Source organism: Nipponia nippon, unplaced genomic scaffold (genome assembly GCF_047370975.1).
Source record: "Nipponia nippon isolate SJK-2023a ecotype South Korea unplaced genomic scaffold, ASM4737097v1 scaffold_5, whole genome shotgun sequence".
Lineage (NCBI taxonomy): Eukaryota > Metazoa > Chordata > Aves > Pelecaniformes > Threskiornithidae > Nipponia > Nipponia nippon.
In genome coordinates, this window is record NW_028262369.1 from 98,000,476 (window position 1) to 98,020,677 (window position 20,202).

General features: G+C 40.1%; 1 protein-coding gene across 21 annotated transcripts in view; it reads left to right on the top strand.

Moving 5' to 3' along the window:
* MBD5 (methyl-CpG binding domain protein 5) overlaps nucleotides 1-20,202 on the top strand; it is a 155,198-nt gene that overhangs the window by 101,717 nt on the left and 33,279 nt on the right. For all 21 annotated transcript variants that reach the window (XR_015698850.1, XR_015698855.1, XR_015698849.1 and 18 more), the window contains 3 exons: nucleotides 2,282-2,384; nucleotides 3,046-3,226; nucleotides 6,404-8,542. Coding sequence is in view for 1 of the 21 variants with exons in the window: in XM_087732361.1 (XP_087588487.1) it covers nucleotides 2,282-2,384; nucleotides 3,046-3,226; nucleotides 6,404-8,542 (2,423 nt within the window). In the remaining 20 variants the exon portion in view is untranslated. The remainder of the gene's footprint in view (nucleotides 1-2,281; nucleotides 2,385-3,045; nucleotides 3,227-6,403; nucleotides 8,543-20,202) is intronic.

Sequence of the window (20,202 nt, forward strand, 5' to 3'; positions counted from 1 at the left end):
CAGCTTAGTCATCAGTGGAATAAACTGAGAAAAGCTCTTTAATAATAGGAAAATATTTCAGAACTGTCAGTAACAGATCCTAATATATTTTATAATTTGCTCTTTCTTGTTTCTTTGGGGTCTGAAAACCTCTGGATGACCTCAGTGACGAAAAAAAAGCTGGTAGTTTCTTACAAAGGAAGCTGCTGATTATCCTTTGCAATATAGAAGTGCGAGAAAATCTGTGCACACAAAAGATACTTTGCAGTTAACGTAGGTCTGCCCAGGAAGAAGGCAGAATCAGAAAAAATCGGCTGTTTTTTAATTTTGGTTTTTTCTTGTGGACAAATAACCATGCATATATGTGCAGTAGGGATGCTGAATCCCTGATTCAGTGGACTGATCTGTGCACTCCCAGTAAGCGTGAGTACCCAGACCTGCCTTTACACCACTGATCGTCGGTGCACTACGTATGTGCCTTAAACCTCTGTTGTTTCCAGGCTCCAGTATCTCCTGGTGCCTGAACTGGATATGTGTGCCCAGATTTCCCAGGCAAACTGCACGCCAAGAAAGGCTATTTGAAACTGTTTTATTCTAGAAATAGGAAAAAAACGAACTCGGATGGTATAGCTTTACTCTTGCTGCCCAGTAGGTGTTTTTTACCAATGCAAATAAAATGGCATCCTGACTCCAGAGCATATTCCTGGGATGCCATTTAACGCGAGCTTTTTAAGTGTCACGGAAAGCATCTGTAGAGATTTTGCATGTAGATGGGATAGTGTAGAGCAAACGCCAATCTGAGTTTCTGCTGTGGGAAGCTGTTACATCTTCAAGCGTGGACCTTGCCTGGGGTGAGCAGCGGCTCCTGTGTGCTCTCAGGACAGGTTGGGAAAGTCCAAAGCGATCGGCCAGCGCTGGAGATGCGGAGCCAAAGTAGAGAACAAGTGATGCTCACTAAGTTAAAATGTGATGATGGTGGTTTAACCAGTCTATAGCTGAAATTTTAATAAGTAAATGAATAAAGAGTCATTTCCTCCTGCTCCCCAAGTATTTCAGTTTAAGACGAGGAAGGTTTGGCTTTCTGACCTATCTATCACTTCATACCCGTACCGTTATTTTCAGATTGCTCTTTTAACTTGCTTACCCTGAGAACTGTCACGTTTACACATATTTGACCTGGGCAGTTCTCTCTAAAAGAATTATTTCGGAGCAAGTCTGGCAAATAAATTACTTATTTAAACTGGCAGCGTAACTTTAAATGTCACTTGCAGATGTTGCTCTATATGTGACTTAGTTCTTGTGCAGGATTCAGTGTTTATACATTGGGGTTTAAGTACGAAAGTTTGTCATAGTTCGGAATTTTGACTCTCGGCCGTTTTCATGATCCAAACTATTCCACTTAAGTTGTTTTTGTTAAAATAAGGACTATTTACAGCTGCCATTAAGAGCCAGTGTTTTAGCCAGTCCTCATAAATTATTGTATTCTTTCCCTGATAAACAGTTTAGATGGTTAAGTAATAAAGAGCAATCTGGAAGTTAGAGGCTTGTGACATGAGAACTTTTTTCATCTTATGAATTAGCAATTTTGCCGTAACAGAATTTCCAATGTGCTATTTTGGGATCTGGAGATAATGATTTTCTGGTGGGAGTTAGAGAAATCTGAGTGCAGTTTATCAGAAACTCACTGGACTGCCTTCTTGGTGTAATATTTCTCACTTTCAGTGAGAGGGTTGCAATTTTAGCTGAATGAAACCAAACTGTTGATGCAACTAAGAGACCCAGCCGCAACAGTTCTGTTACTGTTCCCCCTTTTCTGTATGGGTTTTCTCATACTTCTTGAAACACACTTTTGTGTTTTTCCTTTTTAAATTAGGAAGCGTACAGATGACTGTCATGCCTGCATGGAACTGCAGGGATGTGATGGAGCGGGAGGAGGTCCATGGGGCCTGCTGTCTGCCTGTGTGTTACACTTTATAGGAGAGAGGAGGGAGAAAAATAATCTTAAGGCTTTCAAGCAGGATTGTAATGTGGATAGTAAATATCAGTAATCTGTTACTTTCTTTTCTCGGCACTTGCTGTGTTTGTTTTTCTGTAGTAAAATCTTCCTTTAAAATGTTTTTTTGGGGGGCTGTTTTTGATAAGTATCATCTCAGTTCTTGACTAAAAGCAAGAAGTACTGTGAAACAAAATATGAAATCTTAGCTGTCTTATTTTAAACACTCTCCATGTGAGCTGTTAGAATGGTGGATAGAAGTCATGACCTATCAAATAGCTTGTATTCATCATTTCTGTTCCTTTACAGTCCCAGTGGGTCTTTATTATCCTGCTTGGAGCAGGTGAAGACTTACTTGCTGACTGATGGAACGTGCAAGTGTGGCCTAGAATGTCCTCTTGTTCTTCCCAAGGTAAAGAAAAGCATTGTTTTGGATCTCTGTGCTATAATCCTTATCAGTTATGTCAGCTGATGTGCTATGCCATGACTTAATCTCTGTTCAGATCATGTATATAAAATAAGTTGTATACATCCAAAGATTTACCATAAAATACAAAATTAATCTCCCTTCTGCCTTCTCCCCTCATGGAAAAGATCTGACTCAGGTTTTATGGCATTTTAACTTTTTCCTATTAAGTTGGAAACCTACCATTGACAGCATCGTGTTACGATGTGAGAATCAGAGTGAGACAGTGACTTACACGATAGCTTCAGTATCAGCTTCACAATGTTATCGTCTATACGCAAATTGTAAACTTTTCTTCTTAATCACAGAGCAATCTCAAACACAAGTGGTCCTTTTTCCTTTTTTTTCCTTAGCCTTTAGACTGAGGAGTGTTAAAGTTCTCTTGCTAGATGACAACTTCCATGGCCGTTTACTTATTATAAATATATTCACTATTTATAATTTCAAAATGTACTGTAAAGGTTATCTCTTGGGCAATGTAGGAGCAGCCAGATAGCTCTAAAGAACAGAAGCAGATGTAATTTTATCTAAAATTTCTGGTTTAGGTATATTTGGTGAGTTTGCTGCCTATAATCATTATTTTAAATGTTGGAATTTGTACTCTCAGGTCTTTAATTTTGATCCTGGAGCTGCTGTGAAGCAGAGAACTGCTGAAGATGTTAAAGCGGACGAAGATGTCACCAAACTATGCATACACAAAAGGAAAATTATTGCTGTGGCTACACTTCATAAAAGCATGGAAGCACCACATCCTTCACTAGTTCTAACTAGTCCTGGTGGTGGAACAAGTGAGTAAAATCATGCAGAATCATTTAATTAACTGATTTTAAATATATATAATTACTATACAAAAACACCCCCAGAAGTCTTACATATCTATGAGTGCAACAGTAAACAGATTAAAGGAGAAATTGGAGGTAGTAATTAGAGAGATGTAGGTAGATAGAAACTGAGTACAAAAAGCAGGTCATCCCAGACTAAGAGCATGATTTTCTTGGAAAATATATCAGATTGTTCTAGACAAAGAAAATACATTAGCTCTCATCTTTTGGAACTGTAGTAATATGTCTGATATTCTGTCACATGGGAAATTAGAGAAGCAGAATAAAGTGATTATAAAGGGATTAGAATGTGGCTAAGGACTTGGCTAAATGGGAAATTGTATTGCAAGGCAGAATATATAGCAAGAGATCTCCACTGTAATTTCTCAAGGATTATTTTTGGGGACCAACCTGGATTAGCATTTTAATTATCCGTATCAACAAAAAATGAGGTAATTTGTTGATGGATGAAGTTGGACAGGCATTATCAAAACAAGAGAAGATCAAAACATGTTGAAAAACTGGGGGATCATTGAGACCTGGAGTGAAAGAAAAGGTGTAGCAACAAATCCTGTTAATTGTAAGGTTATTCACCTGGGGACTAGTGAAAAAAGCTATTAGCTGTAAATTATTGAGAAAGAAGCCCTAGATATAGTAGCTGATCAAAGATGCCTGTGAGCAGTACCAGATGGCAGTATGGTGCAGATCAATGTGGCTCTGAGAGAGAGAAGTACAAATGCCGTTGTATGCTTACTGCCTTCCTGCGCCCCGTTCTCGCTAGCGGCACTGAAGCTGAAATAGAGCAGAGGATCTTCTCGTCGTGAACTGCAAAACCTGTTTTATGAAAGTCATCTAAAAACGTTTAGCTTGTTCAACCTGGCAAAATGGTAGCTGAAGGGAGATACAATTGCTGTCAATAAAGACATCAGGAGAATCGGCACCAGAAAATAAAGCTATTTAAGCTAAAGGACGAAGTTAGTACTGAAAGAAACAGCTACAAAAACAGCGTTGCATAGAAACTTAAACTGAAAATTAGGCACTTTCTAAGGATTACAAGAAAAGGTTCTGAAGTAGTCTTACAAATTCATATGATTAGGACAAAGGAGTGAAGGTTACTTTTAAGACAGAGCTGGGTAAGTTTATGGTTATATACTATAATGCATGCAGCTTCTGAAAATGGCCCTGGATAATCTGAGAGATCTTTTGCATCCCTATATTGCTGTAATAATAGCTGGCTAATTGCTAACCGCTCTGTATCTTCACCTCAAAGTGGAAAATTTTAAAAGTATAAAAATAAATGATAAATTTCAGATACGTAGACAGTGCTAAGATACCAGTGCTGTTCATAGTACTGATGTGCTCTTGCATTTTCAAATTGCTATTTATGATTTTAAAGCTCTGTTTAAATTGTTTTTTGCAATGTAAATTTTTTTTAAAACAAACAATGCAATTTCCCAAATTACTATGCATTTTCCTTATTAATTTTTTGTATTCTTTATTAGTAGAACTTAAATTATATTTCTGTTTTCAAAGAATTAGTAAAATGAAGGAGGTAAAACCAGCTAAATATTAAAGACACAAGTCCCATTTGTGTGGCCTTACCTTCTCTGTTGATCAGAATTTTGTGCGCTAAGCAAAGGAGAAAATTTCCCAATAAATTGCCTTTTCATTTACTCACACTTACATTTGACCATTTGCTTAGGTCCAGCGTTCAAGGTGAGGGTTCTTGTACATATTTCGTTTTGCAGTTCAGTCTTGAGATTTGTCCCCTAAATGAGACTCCGGTTGTATTTTGGGCGAGATAATATATTTGTTTCTGTCATGGTGTAGCCGGTTGAGCAAATAGGATGAAGGCAGGATTCTCGGTGCCATCTGTCTCCTATGGCCAGGCTGAAGGAAAGACGGGAATTGGGTTCTTGTGAGTAGAGGAATTTAAAGGCACCTCTGAATTCATTTGAACATGAAATCTTTAGCTCATTACTCAAGTTTAAGTTTGCATATTCAGAGGCTGCATGCCAAGAGTGCATTCATTTTCTTTTACTGAGCTCGCACTGTAAGCTGAATTACAAATTCCCAGAGCAGCAGAACTGGCAGAAAGTCCGCCAGACTTGGAGCTGCTTGTGATGGTATTCTTCAAGTAAAACATTGAAAAAAATATTTTTTTTAAATAAAATTATATTAGTAGGCAGAAAAGGAAAGTGGTCTTGCACTTGTAGGACAGTCTAGTCTCAGTCCTGGAATTTACAGGAAATTTTTCCATTGTAGAGGGGTTCATATGTGTGCATGTGCAAATAGCCCCAGGGCCTTTATCCTGAAGCCAACATGTAAGGTAGAGACACTTAAATTTAGCATCTTCACGCCAAGCAAAGCTTGTTGGAGAAGCTGCAGGAAAAGCCTTAATTCAGTAAAGTGATACAGGACATGATATAATGTTTGTCCTCACCTTTTTAGCAAAGCAGTTCCCAGGAACAGATTAACTCAGAGGACTGGAACTCAGTGCCCTTGGTGCCAGCGAGTGCTGCGGAGCAGCCGGAGAAGCTGCGTCCTGCCTCGCACAGCCATGGTCTCCTAGGTCTCTGCAATTAAGTGCTTGGCTGAATAGAAATCTGAGCCAAAGTCATATGGCACAGCTCCCCATTCATCCTCATCGGCCACAGCATTTGGGGCAGGACCCTTTTCTCTGTAGGGCGCAGAGAAATTAGTCTGAAGCCTTGTTGGGCTTTGTTCCTCCTGTACTCAATAGATGGTGCCAGAGGCTCCTTTTCCCTCTGACAGTGATAGTCTGCTCCTCCTGCCAGCTCTGCTAGCGGTAGCCAAAGTGGTGATGCTGGAGATTCAGGAGTGGGGCACTGGAGATGATGGTTCGAAAGAAAAGACAAAAGGGAAGGAAAAAGATTTAAAGTTGTCCGTATCTTTGCAGTCCTTATATGGGATATGGAGTTAAGGTCTATACAACTGCACTATGCATAGGCTAGCATGCACCGTTCCGGCAACTACTTGGCGATTCAGGTATTATTTCTGTTGAGGCAAAAGTTTAGCCAAAAGGCTTTCTAGCTTTTATCAATATTTTCACACACAGTAGTTTTGCACTGAAATGTGTGATATTGGATTTCAAAACAGTAACTGTTGTGTTTTTAATATCAGGTGCAACTCCAGTAGTTCCTACTCGAGCAGCAACTCCAAGATCAATGAGGAATAAATCACATGAAGGAATTACAAATTCTGTGATGCCAGAATGTAAGACTCCTTTCAAGTTGATGATAGGGGCATCTAATGCCATGGGTAGGCTTTATGTGCAAGAAATGGCTGGAAGCCAGCAACAAGAACTTCATTCTGTCTATCCTAGGCAGAGATTGGGTAGTAATGAACTTGGACAGAAGTCTCCGTATCGTGGCAGTCATGGTGGGATGCCCAGTCCAGCTTCATCAGGATCACAGATATATGGAGATGGCTCAATCTCTCCTAGGACTGACCCACTTGGAAGCCCTGATGTTTTCACAAGGAACAATCCCAGTTTTCATGGAGCACCCAACTCTAGTCCTATTCACATGAACAGGACACCTCTGTCTCCACCATCAGTAATGCTACATGGTTCTCCCATACAGTCATCCTGTGCAATGGCTGGAAGGACTAATATACCTCTTTCCCCAACCTTGACCACAAAAAGCCCAGTAATGAAAAAACCCATGTGTAATTTTTCAACTGGTATGGAAATACCACGAGCGATGTTTCACCATAAACCGCCCCAAGGTCCACCCCCACCTCCTCCACCGCCTTCTTGTGCTCTTCAGAAAAAGCCATTAACATCAGAAAAGGATCCACTTGGCATACTTGACCCTATTCCTAGCAAACCAGTGAATCAGAATCCTGTTATCATTAACCCAACTACTTACCATTCAAATGTCCACTCTCAGGTACCCGTGATGAATGTAAGCATGCCTCCTGCTGTCGTCCCTTTGCCAAGTAATCTTCCTTTGCCAACCGTAAAACCTGGTCACATGAACCATGGAAGTCATGTTCAAAGAGTTCAGCATTCTGCTTCAACTTCCCTCTCTCCTTCACCGGTGACATCCCCAGTTCATATGATGGGATCCGGGATTGGAAGGATTGAGGCTTCTCCCCAAAGATCACGTTCTTCTTCCACGTCATCAGATCATGGAAATTTCCTGCTGCCTCCAGTAGGACCACAGTCATCCTGTAGTGGTATTAAAGTTCCTCCCAGGTCCCCAAGGTCAACAATAGGGTCACCGAGACCATCTATGCCATCTAGCCCTTCCACCAAGCATGATGGACTTAATCAATACAAGGACATCCCTAACCCATTAATTGCTGGAATGAGTAATGTATTAAATCCTCCAAACAATGCAGTTTTTTCTACTGCATCGGCTGGAAGTGGTTCCTTGAAGAGTCAGCCTGGTTTGCTGGGAATGCCTTTAAATCAGATCTTGAACCAGCACAATGCTGCCTCTTTTCCAGCAAGTAGTTTACTCTCAGCAGCAGCCAAAGCACAGCTAGCAAATCAAAATAAACTTGCTGGTAACAACAATAACAGCAGTAGCAATTCTGGACCTGTTGCCAGCGGTGGCAACAATGAAGGACATAGCACTTTAAATACCATGTTCCCTCCTGCTGCCAATGTGCTTCTACCGACGACTGAAGGGCAAAGTGGCCGAGCAGCACTGAGAGATAAATTGATGTCTCAGCAAAAAGACCCTCTGAGAAAAAGAAAGCAGCCGACCACCACGGTGTTGAGTTTGCTGAGACAGTCTCAGTTGGACAGTTCTGGAGTTTCCAAAGCTGGATCTGATTTGATAAGAAAGCAAAGTCAGAGCTCCTTTCCCATCAGTTCTATGTCCCAGCTACTTCAGTCCATGAGTTGTCAGAGCTCTCACATGAGCAGCAATAGTACCACCAGCTGTGGGAGCTCAAATACTGCTTTACCTTGCTCTGGTAACCAGATGCATTTTGCAGACACCAGTATGAACTCTGGCAGTCTCCAGAACTCGCTGGCACAGAGTTTACCCTTGCGAGGGGACGGTGTGCACTGCCAGAACACAAACACTAACTTTGTCCACGGTACTAGCCCGGGCACAACCAACCATCTTGCAGGTTTAATAAATCAGATGCAGGCTAGCGGGAACTGTGGGATGCTCAGTCAGTCAGGAATGGCTTTAGGAAATTCCTTACATCCGAACCCACCTCAGTCGAGAATCCAGGCATCCTCCACTCCAGTGATACCAAACAGCATTGTTAGCAGCTGTAATCAAACAAGTCCTGAAGCAGGTACGTTTCCTTCTAAAAGGATACCCCTATGTTTGACTGCTTGGAAATATGTGATGACTATTTTTAAATGGGTTCCTTTTACGTATCTACGTTTTAAATTTGAGTTTACCAGTATACCAATATGAAAAGTCTGCCTATTTCATGCTGATAATTCAGAAACTCAAAAATAAAACAAATGAGAAAAAAACAGTGGTAGACTAAAATATATCTCCCTTTTCCTGAGCAAAATCATCTTGGCCTGTGACAATTCTTGCTTTTTTTAACTTACACATGCTCTGCATAAATAAAATACAGGCACTTTTGTATGTACCCAGACCTCAGCTTTTGTCACTTGCCCAAATAAATTGGGGGGTTTTTTTGCAGCATTCCCTGCTCCTTCAGCCCTGGAATGCAATGGCTAACCCGGTCGTGTATGTCCAGGCTATACATGTGTTCTTTATGGCTTGCATTAAAGAGTTGGTGTTATCAGAGATTGGAGCAGATACTAGGAGTACAAAAGTTGACAAAATAACCCTTTTCAGGGACAGCGCGGGGGAGTGCCGACTCCGTGTTTGCCTTTATCATGATCATTTTACTAAGCTGGTAATTAAATGGTTTAATAAACTGTATATTCAGTTGGAAGAGTGTAGAGAGATTTCCTGGTTTATTCATCAGTGAAGACTTGGAGAGGAAACATGTATGCTTCTGTTACCATCTCCGTGCTGTTTAAAGATAAAAGGGAGACAGCTCAAAAATTTATATTTCGTTTAACTACTATTGGTTGAGCAAAGTATGCATTTTTGAAAGATGGTACTGTGTTAGTTTCTTAAGCAGAAAGAGAACCTTCCATTTGATATTTCAGTCTTTCAGCTTGGTTAACTTCCAAAGCGTGTGTTTGATACAATTATAGCTAAAATACATCAGGTCAAACGAAAGTGACTGTAAGCGTGCAAGCGGTCTCTCTCATTAACCCAAGAAAGAACCTGATATGTATTCCTGAGCTTCCTGCAAGAGAGCTGTTTATTCTTTAAAATACAGAACAGAATTATATAAAAACCTGAATTATATGAAAATAATTTTCTAATATTATGCTGGTCACAGTTTCTGATGACTTTTAAGGGTTTCTCTCCATTCCTGGGGAAAAAAGGCATTTTTTTTCCTTAGCTATATTGGTGGTTTGCGTCGCAAGCAAGCAGCTATTAATCTTGCACGGCTGTTTTGCCTTGTCATGCTGACAAAGACGAGTATTTCCAGATATAGTCTGTCTCTTCTGAGACTTTGTACTCTCTTCTGAACAGAACAAAGGTCTGGGTTTGCTTTAGGAGCTTGCTTCCCTGTCCCACTAAGCGTACTACAAAACCCTTTTAGCAGGAACTCTTTGGGTTTCCGCCTGTCTTGAGTTCAGTGGGGACCAGTGGTATGTATGGGTTCTTCTGAATTGTCACTGTCCACACAGCTGTAGAAAGCTGTGAAGTTATTGCGGCATTGGACTACGTTAACTTGCCCTCCGGAGAACAGAAAAGCTGAATGTTATGTGAGATAAGAGCCTGAGCGGGTACCATCAAGAAGCTGAGCATTAGTAATTCACCCCAGGTGGGGTAAGGATTGTAAAGGTTCAAGATTCCTGCAGGAAATTCAGACTGGAACCGATTAACAGGAGTTTTGCATGACGTAAAAGTTACCAACAAAATATTGCTTAAAGACTATTAAAATGGGCTTCTAAGAATGAGAATGCAAGTTCATCCCCATGTGGGATCTTCTTGTTCCTGCTCCATCGCTTTGACCCAGCCATACGCTATAGCCGTGCCCTGCTGTGGTACGGTGGGAGCTGGGACCCCTCGTGAAGGCTGCCTTCGGGCTGGTGGCATGGCTTGTCGTCATTCCTGTGTTAGTTAATCAGAGCCTTTGCTTCTACTGCCAGTCCTCGTCTTCAGTCAAGCTGAATTTCTTCCCGAGAAGACAAATGTTTTGTATGAGGGAGAAACAACAGTAGTATCAGCTATCGAACTCCTGTGGGACGGCAGCAACAGAACAAATCTGTGCTTGTGTCGAAGCCCCGGGAAGAAAGGTTTCAACATAAACAGCCAATTCAGTTCTCATCAATATAGGAATAGAAATATGGATATAACCCCACCTGGGAACTTCTCTTCTCCTGTGGTGTTTCTATAGAATGGTATTTCTGATACCCTGGAGATAACGGATGGAATTATAGCGATATAATTACAGGGCCTTAAACGGACACTTTTTCTTATCTAAATGATAAATGGTAGGTAGTTCTGTGTAGGCAAAAACTGGAAAGATTTGAGTATCTTCCGTTCCTCACTACTGAAGGGGTTTGTTTCTATAGTTTTGATGCTTTCAAAAAACACATAACCTGCATTTAATTATTTAATTAAATATCCATGATGGCTAGAAGCCTAGAGACCTGTTTTCTTCTTTAAGATGAATTTTCAGATTCTGTTATCTTTGTGTTATCCCCGGGGCAAGGCCTTAAAACGGTGCATAAACCTTCATCCAGCCTCCTGCCTGAGGTATCACCGCAGCATGGGGCTCAGGCGTAAGACTCAAATCTAATCCATAGCTGGGAAAATCCAGATAGGGGCGTTTCGTTGTAAAGAAAAATAAACTAAATTGAAACATAAAAGTTAGTTACCAGTCTGCATTCAGTGACATAGACAAAACAGGTAAGAGGTATATTGTGAATTATTCTGTCCAGAGGCGTAGCGGGTTGATGGTTTTGGTGGATGGAGCTGGGCAGTGTCAAACATGCTGTGTGAACCGCGCTTCAGGAGCGGTTTGGCTGAGTAAGATGTCTTCAGGAAACTCCTGTGTTCATCTTTGAGTTTGTGGCCCTTTTTTTTTTTTTTTTTTTGCTTTGTTTTTAAGTGTTTTAATTGCTAAATCTGTTTTCTGTTTCTGTGCCAGCATTCAGAATAGCTACTAATCAGAAAATAGTTCCTGAGAGAAAAAATACTGAGAATCACCACAATTAGATAGCTGGTTATTGCCTAAGCTTTTAATTATATTTTAACCACATGGACCATGTTTTATTATTCTAGCTTTTGTTTTCTTTTTCCGCAGATAGTATCTTTAGTTTCCAGGTAATTTTCAGTAGGAGTGTGACGGAATTAAAAATGAATAAATACAAAAATAAAAATTTCTGTTTATGCAGCAGAGAGCTTTTGCAGTTTTCCAAGTTTGAGCCCTTGAAAACCAGTTATGCTCAGTTAATTTTTCTTAACAATTTGAGTCTCTCAGTTCTGTAGCATTTGGGTTACAAACACTGTTTAATAACAGCTATCTTACAGGAAGAGCTAGCAGCAGATCTGTATAGATTATTTAGGGCTATTCTTTTGAAAAGAGTCCATTTTCTGCCAGGAGACTGGGTTCTAGGCTCATTTTTTCTAAGGAGTGGTGTTAATATTTCAGTTAACCTTTGATGCTGTATTCCTCATTAATCAAGCCCTCAGACTTCTGGTACAAACTGAAGGTAGAATCCAGCTTGCCAGTTTGGCAGCTTTAAGATTTCTTCAGTAAGACACTTTGCCTCTCTTTGGATTTCTCTGTTCTTTTTGTAAAATGGGACTGCGTCACTGTGCGATATATTTTATTGTAGAGTCTGGTTCATTTATTTTCTTCTTGCTGTTAGAATGCGCCGTTAGTCCAGAAGATGACAGCGTAGAAAATCTGCGTGTGAGTGTTGAACATTCAACGTGCAAATACTGCTAAGAATGCAACATGCATAAATGATGGGGTAGATGAAAACAAGTGAAAAATATTGGGGAGTAAAAGCTATATACAGCTGATAAGGGAAATCAAGGGAACTAATATAATAACCATAGCGAATAGAAATGAAGATGATAAGTTGTCTCAAATATCAGAATATCAGAAATATGAGAAACTCTAGGTCTAGAAGTTTAGTAATGACAAATAAAGGGCAGATTTGGCAAACAAAGGCTATATATCCCTTCCATAGACTCAGCACAGTAATTGTTACTGGGGAAATTCGCAGAATACAAAATAGTAAAATATAATTAAATAGGGAGGAGTGCACAAGACCAATACCAATCGGTGAGGAGCTGCTATCCCACTCAAACAGAGTTTATTTTAATACAGCCAAGTACAGTGTAATGTAATTGGGAATGGAACATTGCCTCGGAAAACAGCGATTCGAAGAAGGGTTTTAGGAGGCTTTGATTTAATAGACATAATGCAAACTGTCAGGCCAGTGGTGTTGCAAAAAAAAACCCACAAAAAGAGAAGCTGGGTGGATCCTTGAAAACATAAAAATGAGAATATGCAGTGGAACTAGGGATGCTCCTGGCTCTGTGTGTACTTGAGAAAACCGGAGTTAGGATGTGGCGTTCTGGCTCGTGGTCGCTCCTCGTGAAAGGTACAGGAATACTAGAGATTTCAAAGGAGGGCCACAAAATTGGTGTGGGTGGTTGCTGATCAGACCTCGGGAGGTAAGCCCAAGAGGCAGTGTCTGTGCTCTTGTCTTACAGAAGGTGCTGAGGTCACTCACCTCCCACACTGGGAGCTTGTCAGCAGACCCAATGCCAGGGAGTTGAGCTGGATGCGAGGTATTCCAGCACTTGGGAATGCCCTGGAATCTGTTCTTTCAAAGAAGTAGCCACGGAATAGTATCTCTTCCTATAAGTATTTATACTTGGGCAGTATCTGAAAAGGTGGAGGGCTGAATTATTTTTACCTTGTTGGCAGACATTTGATGACAGTTGCCAGTGGCTGAAAGCTGGTAAATTCAGCATCAAAGAAACGAGTGGTTTCCTTTTTGTGAGAATACTAAACATGGAAGTACTCCAGCAGAGGACGTGTTGAGTATATGAACAGAAGGAGTCGTAAAGAAATTTCACAGCTGTGTGAAAGTGTGCATAGGATCGTTCTGAGTGATGATGGTGGTAGCTCCTGACCTTCATCTGCTCAGCTCGGTTCCCCTCGTGCTGCCCCCCCGTCCTGACCTGCGGGTGGCACAGAGAGCTGCACTGCTTTCACACCGACGGCTCAGAATACATATAACTGTGTTAACCATTATAATGTAACCTCATTATCAGGATTCAATCCCAATATAACCTAAAGGACTCAGGAAGGATATTTTTCTGCCAAACTGACAGTTGGCTAGAGCAAGTCAAAGTGGAGCCATCAGTGATTGCCTTCCCTTTGCAGAATCAGAAACTATCTTGTTGATAATTATATTACAGCTCAGAAAAAAATTCCCTTCAAATCAGACCGGCCTTTGGTTTTTTCTCCTTCAGCAGCATGGGGTACTATCTTCGGGACATGTCCCACTTCTCTGCCGTTTGTAAAGTTTTGTTTTCTCTTGGCTTTCGCCTGTAGCACAAAGCTGTGTCTCCTGAGGAATGAATTGTTTTAGTCTAACTAAAGGATTTGTCCTTAATGTAGGTGAAAAATACTGATCTGTGCTATGAACAGTATCACTTCAGATTTTAATTTCTGTGAACATGGGGGTTTTTTGGTAGTTCGGGGTAAGTATTTTCCCTTATCTTCTGGGAAAGCTGTGAATGTATATGCTTTAGATGGAAAGGAATGATGCTGCAGTCATGTCCGTATTTTGACGATGTGAGGAACCTGAAGCATAAAGTGTTACATGAATAAAAGGTTAAATGTACTATTGGATGTAGTGGTAGTCATCAACATAATGTAGGCCCTTGCTTCTCTGAAAATGGTCTTTCCTAGGCATCAAAGAAGGTGGGGTACTTTAGAATATTTCACATTAAATGTGTGCAAAGTGGCATATTCTAGTATGTGAGCCTCTGTATTTGCTTCCCAAAATTACTTTTATATATCCTGGAATTACAAAATCAGTAGAACTTTTTGACTTTAAATTCAGAAGAGTATCTGGCTGGCATCCTTCGTGGGGCTGGTAATGTCTGAGAAGAGTTTCTTATTAAACTTTATTAACCCCTAGACAGGATGCCAACCAGCTACTCTTCTAATTATAAAGCCACTTGAAGTGTTCTGTTGATTTTGGGTTTCAGTGTTTATATAAACGTACAGAGGGACTTTTCTCTGGTGGGGAGTGGGGTGTGATTATAAGGAATCGCTGTTATTTAAAATCTAGCACTACTTTACAACATTCTACCCTATTTTCCTTTGCTGTTATTTTGGGGAGACAAAAGTGATTATTTTCCTATTCAAATGCAAACTGTAAAGCATGGAGAAAATGTTCTAAATGAATAATAAGATTTCCAAGTATGAGACACGTATGGTAGGTCAAGTCTGCTCCCTACCCTGCTGTTGAAATGAATATTCTCATTTATTTGCTCTTCTTAACTCTTGATAGAAGGTTTATGCACAAAACCACTCTCATTCTCTGAGCATAAAGGAATCGCTGACTTAGTAGGCATCAGCAATCGTATTAGGTAAAACTTAAATGTTAACATGATAGACTTTTATACAGTCGGTATAAACATACTTGCTACTGTGAGGTTTACAATAGAGGAAAAATTTGGAAGTGGAATAGATTTTTCTTTTCAAATTACCTCTATTTATGAATGTTTATTGTTAGCAAGTGCTAGCAAATTGGAAAAACTTAGGAATCAGCTCAATCTCTACTTAATTAACTTGGTTGTTTAGTACAGGGAGCTGAAATGAGTAAGCCTCTAATTTTAGTAGAAGTGGGAAAAGGAAACATAGGAATAATTTATTTATAGCTATATCAGACACGTGATGCTGGTTGAGTTTTGGTGAGTGAAGATCAGAAATGGTAACATGAACTGAGCCCTGACTTGTGGAGGGTGAAGATGGGATCACGTACCCCTTCCCCCCATCCTGGGGCACGTGCTCCAGCTGCGAGGCTCCTTCCTGAAAGGTGTGCAGTTACGTAGACCTCAACATTGCTACTACATCCTTCATCCTTGTCTTTGAACTTGGTGCGGTTAATATATGTCAACTATACCCTGACCTCACCTGCTGCATGGGGCCCGTCAGGCGCTGCCGTGCCCAGTTTGGGAATCGCAGTGGCGCTGCCTCTGAGATAAATACCAAGATTAAAAGTTCAGCTTTGCTGAGCTCCGCTTACCAAGCACATCGCTTGCTTAGACACACAGCTTGGGCTTTTCTTGTGTTGTTTTGTTTCTTATAATTTGAATTTGCTGGTAACACATAGTCTTTTAGTTAACCAGACTCTTACCTGGTTAGTGTTTTAACTGGCATACATTTTTCTAGGAATTTATGTTAATAAAAGTTAGAGGGTTTGTAAAAAATAGTAATAAATATGCAGAAAGATTAGTCTTATTTTATTAAAGATATGATTGTGAAGAAAAACTGAATTAATTACATGAGATTTCCCATACATATTTAGGTCTCCACATCTTCTGAAAATATTCTTAAGCAGAACCAGTGGGCAACTCCAGAAGTTGCAAGAGAGTGACGTGGGGACTATTGAAAGAAATAATGCTTTTTATTGAATTTTTAGTTTCCCAAATTTGCAATAAAATGTTATGCCTCATCTGCAATGCATCTCCCACAGCTGTGAATGGGGGAATGATACAGGACAAGAAGTGCCAACACTGAGTAAATGCTGAAAGACTATTCCTTCATTTGTGTGCTGTTGTCTTCACAGTTTTTTACTAGAAGGCTGCTTCTGCTTTCTGTTAACAGCTAAGCACATAAGGATAGTTTTCCCAAAGTAATTTTAAAAACAGCAGTGATGGTAAAATGCAGAAGTCTGAAGAGACAGGGGCAAGGAGAAGAGCCAAGACTGAAACTCAGACCTGAAATTCGGGTATTTTTTTTTAAAAGCCTAATTTTAAGGATTTCTGTTGTCCTAGAAACTGCTTTGGGCTTTTTGCCCTTCCCCCAGAATTTTGACAGACTCGTTCTTGGCTAAGTCACTTTTCAGAAGATGCAGAGACTGCGTGCTGTAGTCCTCAGGGATTCTCATCCTTCAAATAATCTGTTAAAGCAAGAGTTTGAAAAACACTATTAAGAACGGGGCCAACATTACAGCTGTTTTGTTGTAAGTTAAAAAAAAAAAAAAAAAAAAAAAAGAAAGATCGTGCAGCATTATGCCATCGGTAGTCATAGTAATACGCTCAGCTGCTACAGTGATAAGCGTGATCTTATGGACAGGCAGTGAAATCTGTTTCACAGAAGAGCACATTCCGTGCGGACAGAGTCTTGTACATGAGGGGAGTCCACGTTTTTAACTGGTTCTGCTGGGCTGAGAAGGATGTTTTGTTTATGGGTCCATTGTTCATGATTTCTCTGTTGTCTCAAGAGCGCGCAATCTCGATAAGAACAACTGACACTAGTTTGCGGTTAACTGCTGAATTATGGGTTCTTTGGAATTGAAAGCGCTATAATAAATGTGATACCAGATAAATATCTTAAATGTTTTCCATTCCAAAAAGAAAACAGAGAATATAATTATTAAAATGTATAGCTCTTGGTTCTAAGTTTTTAGGTGAGTGATGGGATATGTAGTTAAAGCAAGGACATGTCTCAAATTTTTAAGGAATATGAGGTCATATCGCTTCCATCAGTGATTATACTTCTGGGAAAGTTAAACCGCTTAAAATGGCTAATTTAACAATATTGCCACTGATGCAAACTGTATGTTCATATCTCTAAGTTGATACTAATTCTTATTTCATATTAGTATTGCAGTAGCTTCTGGAGGCCTCGATCACGGATTGGTGACCCTATGCGGTAGCAGTTGCACAAACCATTTGAGATACAGTAGTCATTACAATGCCTAAGTAATCTTTTGTACTTTCACACCTTCATCATCTCAGGCTAAGGTATGCAGTGAAACTTTCCTCTCTCCACTCACACTGGATCTTTTTGAAAGGATCTTGCAGATGTTTTCTGAAAAAGCTACTGAGTTTTACCTTAGGAGAGGCTGGAAGTTGAGGAGGTTTTAGCAAGAAGCTCACTACATGACCAAGGAGTTGAATGTGAGTTTCTGACAAGGGTTTCAAAAACTTTAAATGTTCTAAATTTAAAAAGCAATAAAGAAAATATAAAATAAAGCTAGCTGCATTTTTATTGAATATGCATAAAAGTAAGAATTGAGGAGGTGGTATGTATAGCATTTATTTGTTTTCAACTCTTAACATATTTTAGATATTAATGCTTAATACACCTGTCTAATTGGTTATTTTTATTCTACAAATTCCAGCAATATACAGTTGAGACTATGGAAATATTAAAATACATAATGGATAGTTTCTTATAGAAAAATGTATTGTAAAATATTATTTCCATTGTAATTTTCTAATTGGTATATTTAACTGCAGTTTTTTAGGAAAATGCATATATAGTTAACATTCTTTAATTTGGTAGAAGTACATTTAGTATCTGTGAAGACTGCAATAGTTTGCTTTCCTTTGAATTGTCTGGTTTGTAAGTAAGCTGAGCATTGCTCACAGCATGTGAAGTCATTACTCTTCCTACGTATTTTTATGCAGACACAATTCTTCTTCCGCTGCAGAAATGTTATATGGTTTTTGACTCTTCACTTTTGTTTAGTTTGAAATCAATCACACCCCAACGTCTCTTTCTGAAGACAGCCATTGAAGCCTGCTGTCCAAGTCTTCATATTGTTCAAATCGTAATAGTGTTTAAAAACCAGGGCTCAAAGCAAGATAGTCCTCTGCCTATATCCTACCATCCCAATAGCGTATGTGTACATATGTATTCCTGTCTTTTCATGGTAGGACAGTGCTGAGATATGAATGATAAATATCTTCCACTCTAATTTCTTTATTTTAAGTGAGCAGGGAGAGTGAATCTTCTTGAACACAAAGTGATTTCATAATACCCATTATTTTATTGCATCTGCTTAAGAATACCTGTCAAGCAATACTTCAACAAAAGGAACACAGATAAAATCCACACAGGAAAATAAACCTGCTTTCAAAAGAAAACAAAATAAAAACGCTCATAAATAAAATAGTATAGCCATAATTTTTAAAATGTATAACCTATTCAATTTCCCTTTATTTACTCCAGAAACATTTATTTGACCCTCTAAGAGAACAACAGATCTACTTCTTCAGCATTCTGGATATTTCTTCTTCTCACTGCATTAAAAAGACAGTTCCTTTTTCTCAACAACTGGCAAAAGAACTTCTGGCAGACGTCTGCGTCTGCAGGAGCTGGAAGCCGGCGTTCATCTTAGGCTTTTATGGCTTTTAGTCTATCTCCTTCATCTTTTTTTCATTCTACTTTTACTCCTAAGAGCTTCTGAGTATTAGGGACTGTTATTTACTGAGCTAACATGTATGATGCCTAGGGTTTCCAGGATTCAAAATATCATGTTTTTATGAGACTTGGAATCAAACTTGTGATTTCCTTTTAGCTTTCAACTCCATTCGCATTTCTCATCAAAAGCCTCCTAACTGTCATCTTGGAGCCCAGATACAGTAATAACGGACCGTGTCATGGTGGAGTTTTGGGTGAGCTAACACACTGTCCAAAGTCTTTGGTGCTGTGGTGCATCTTCTTTTCTTCTGGCTGTCATCCTTCTCCAGGCCTGAAGTGGTCAGAACTGCAGTCCTGCTTTCCTTAACAGCACTGCTGGCCAAGACAGCTGGTTTGCGTAGGGACCTTTTTTCAGCTGACATCCACCATCTGGTTCCCAATGTCATCCTACCCTCTTTGAAAATTCTAGTAAATACAGTGTATGGGTCTAGATGTCACTCTGAATTAAAGGCAGACCTCAAAGGACATCCAGAGTCAGTTCCAGATCACCACTGCTATGCTTTGGTGCTACTGCCTGATTTGAAAGGACAGGCCCCTTATTAGGACTTCTCTTCTCTTGTACTCGCAGTGTAGCTTGTACCGTTGCTTTGGTCATAGAATCATAGAATCGTTAAGGTTGGAAAGGACCTCTGAGATCATCGAGCCCAACCTGTTAACCTAACTGCCTGGTCCACCTCTAAACCATGTCCCTAAGCACCACATCCACACGGTTTTTGAACGCTTCCAGAGACTGTGATTGCACCACTGCCCTGGGCAGCCTGGGCCAGGGCCTGACCACTCTCTCCATGAAGAAATTTTCCTAATATCTAATCTAAACCTGCCCTGGCACAACTTGAGCCCATTTCCTCTGGTCCCATCGCTTGTTACTGGGGAGAAGAGACTGACCCACCCACCCCCCCAACCCCCCCCGGCTCCAGCCTCCTTTCAGGTAGTTGTAGAGAGCAATAAGGTCTCCCCTCAGCCTCCTCTTCTCCAGACTAAACAACCCCAGCTCCCTCATCCATTCCTTGTAAGACTTGATGAGGCATGTTACATTTTTTCCATGCTGTTTCAGAGAACTCTTCACATCTTCACACTGCCGATGCTGGGCATCACTTTCTTCTCATCACACCTGATCTCCTTGTGAGTCAAAAAGACGGGACTACTCACGTTCATCCTGGATTTGGGAGATTTCGTTTTGAAACCAGGGAAGAACAGTTCAGAGGGCTCTCCGAGGGCTCTCGTTCCCTCCCAGAGGAAGATGGAATTCTGCATCTTGTTGATGCAGGGCTATCAATCACAATTATGGAAATTTTACATGTTTTATAAAGGGGAAAAAATAATTCAGATTTTGTCTTTTGGATTGGGGCCAAACATTCAGAAGATGTCTAGCAGCACTCTGTTTTAATGAGAATGGGTGTGCATGCATTTCTTCATCTGGAATATTGACTTGT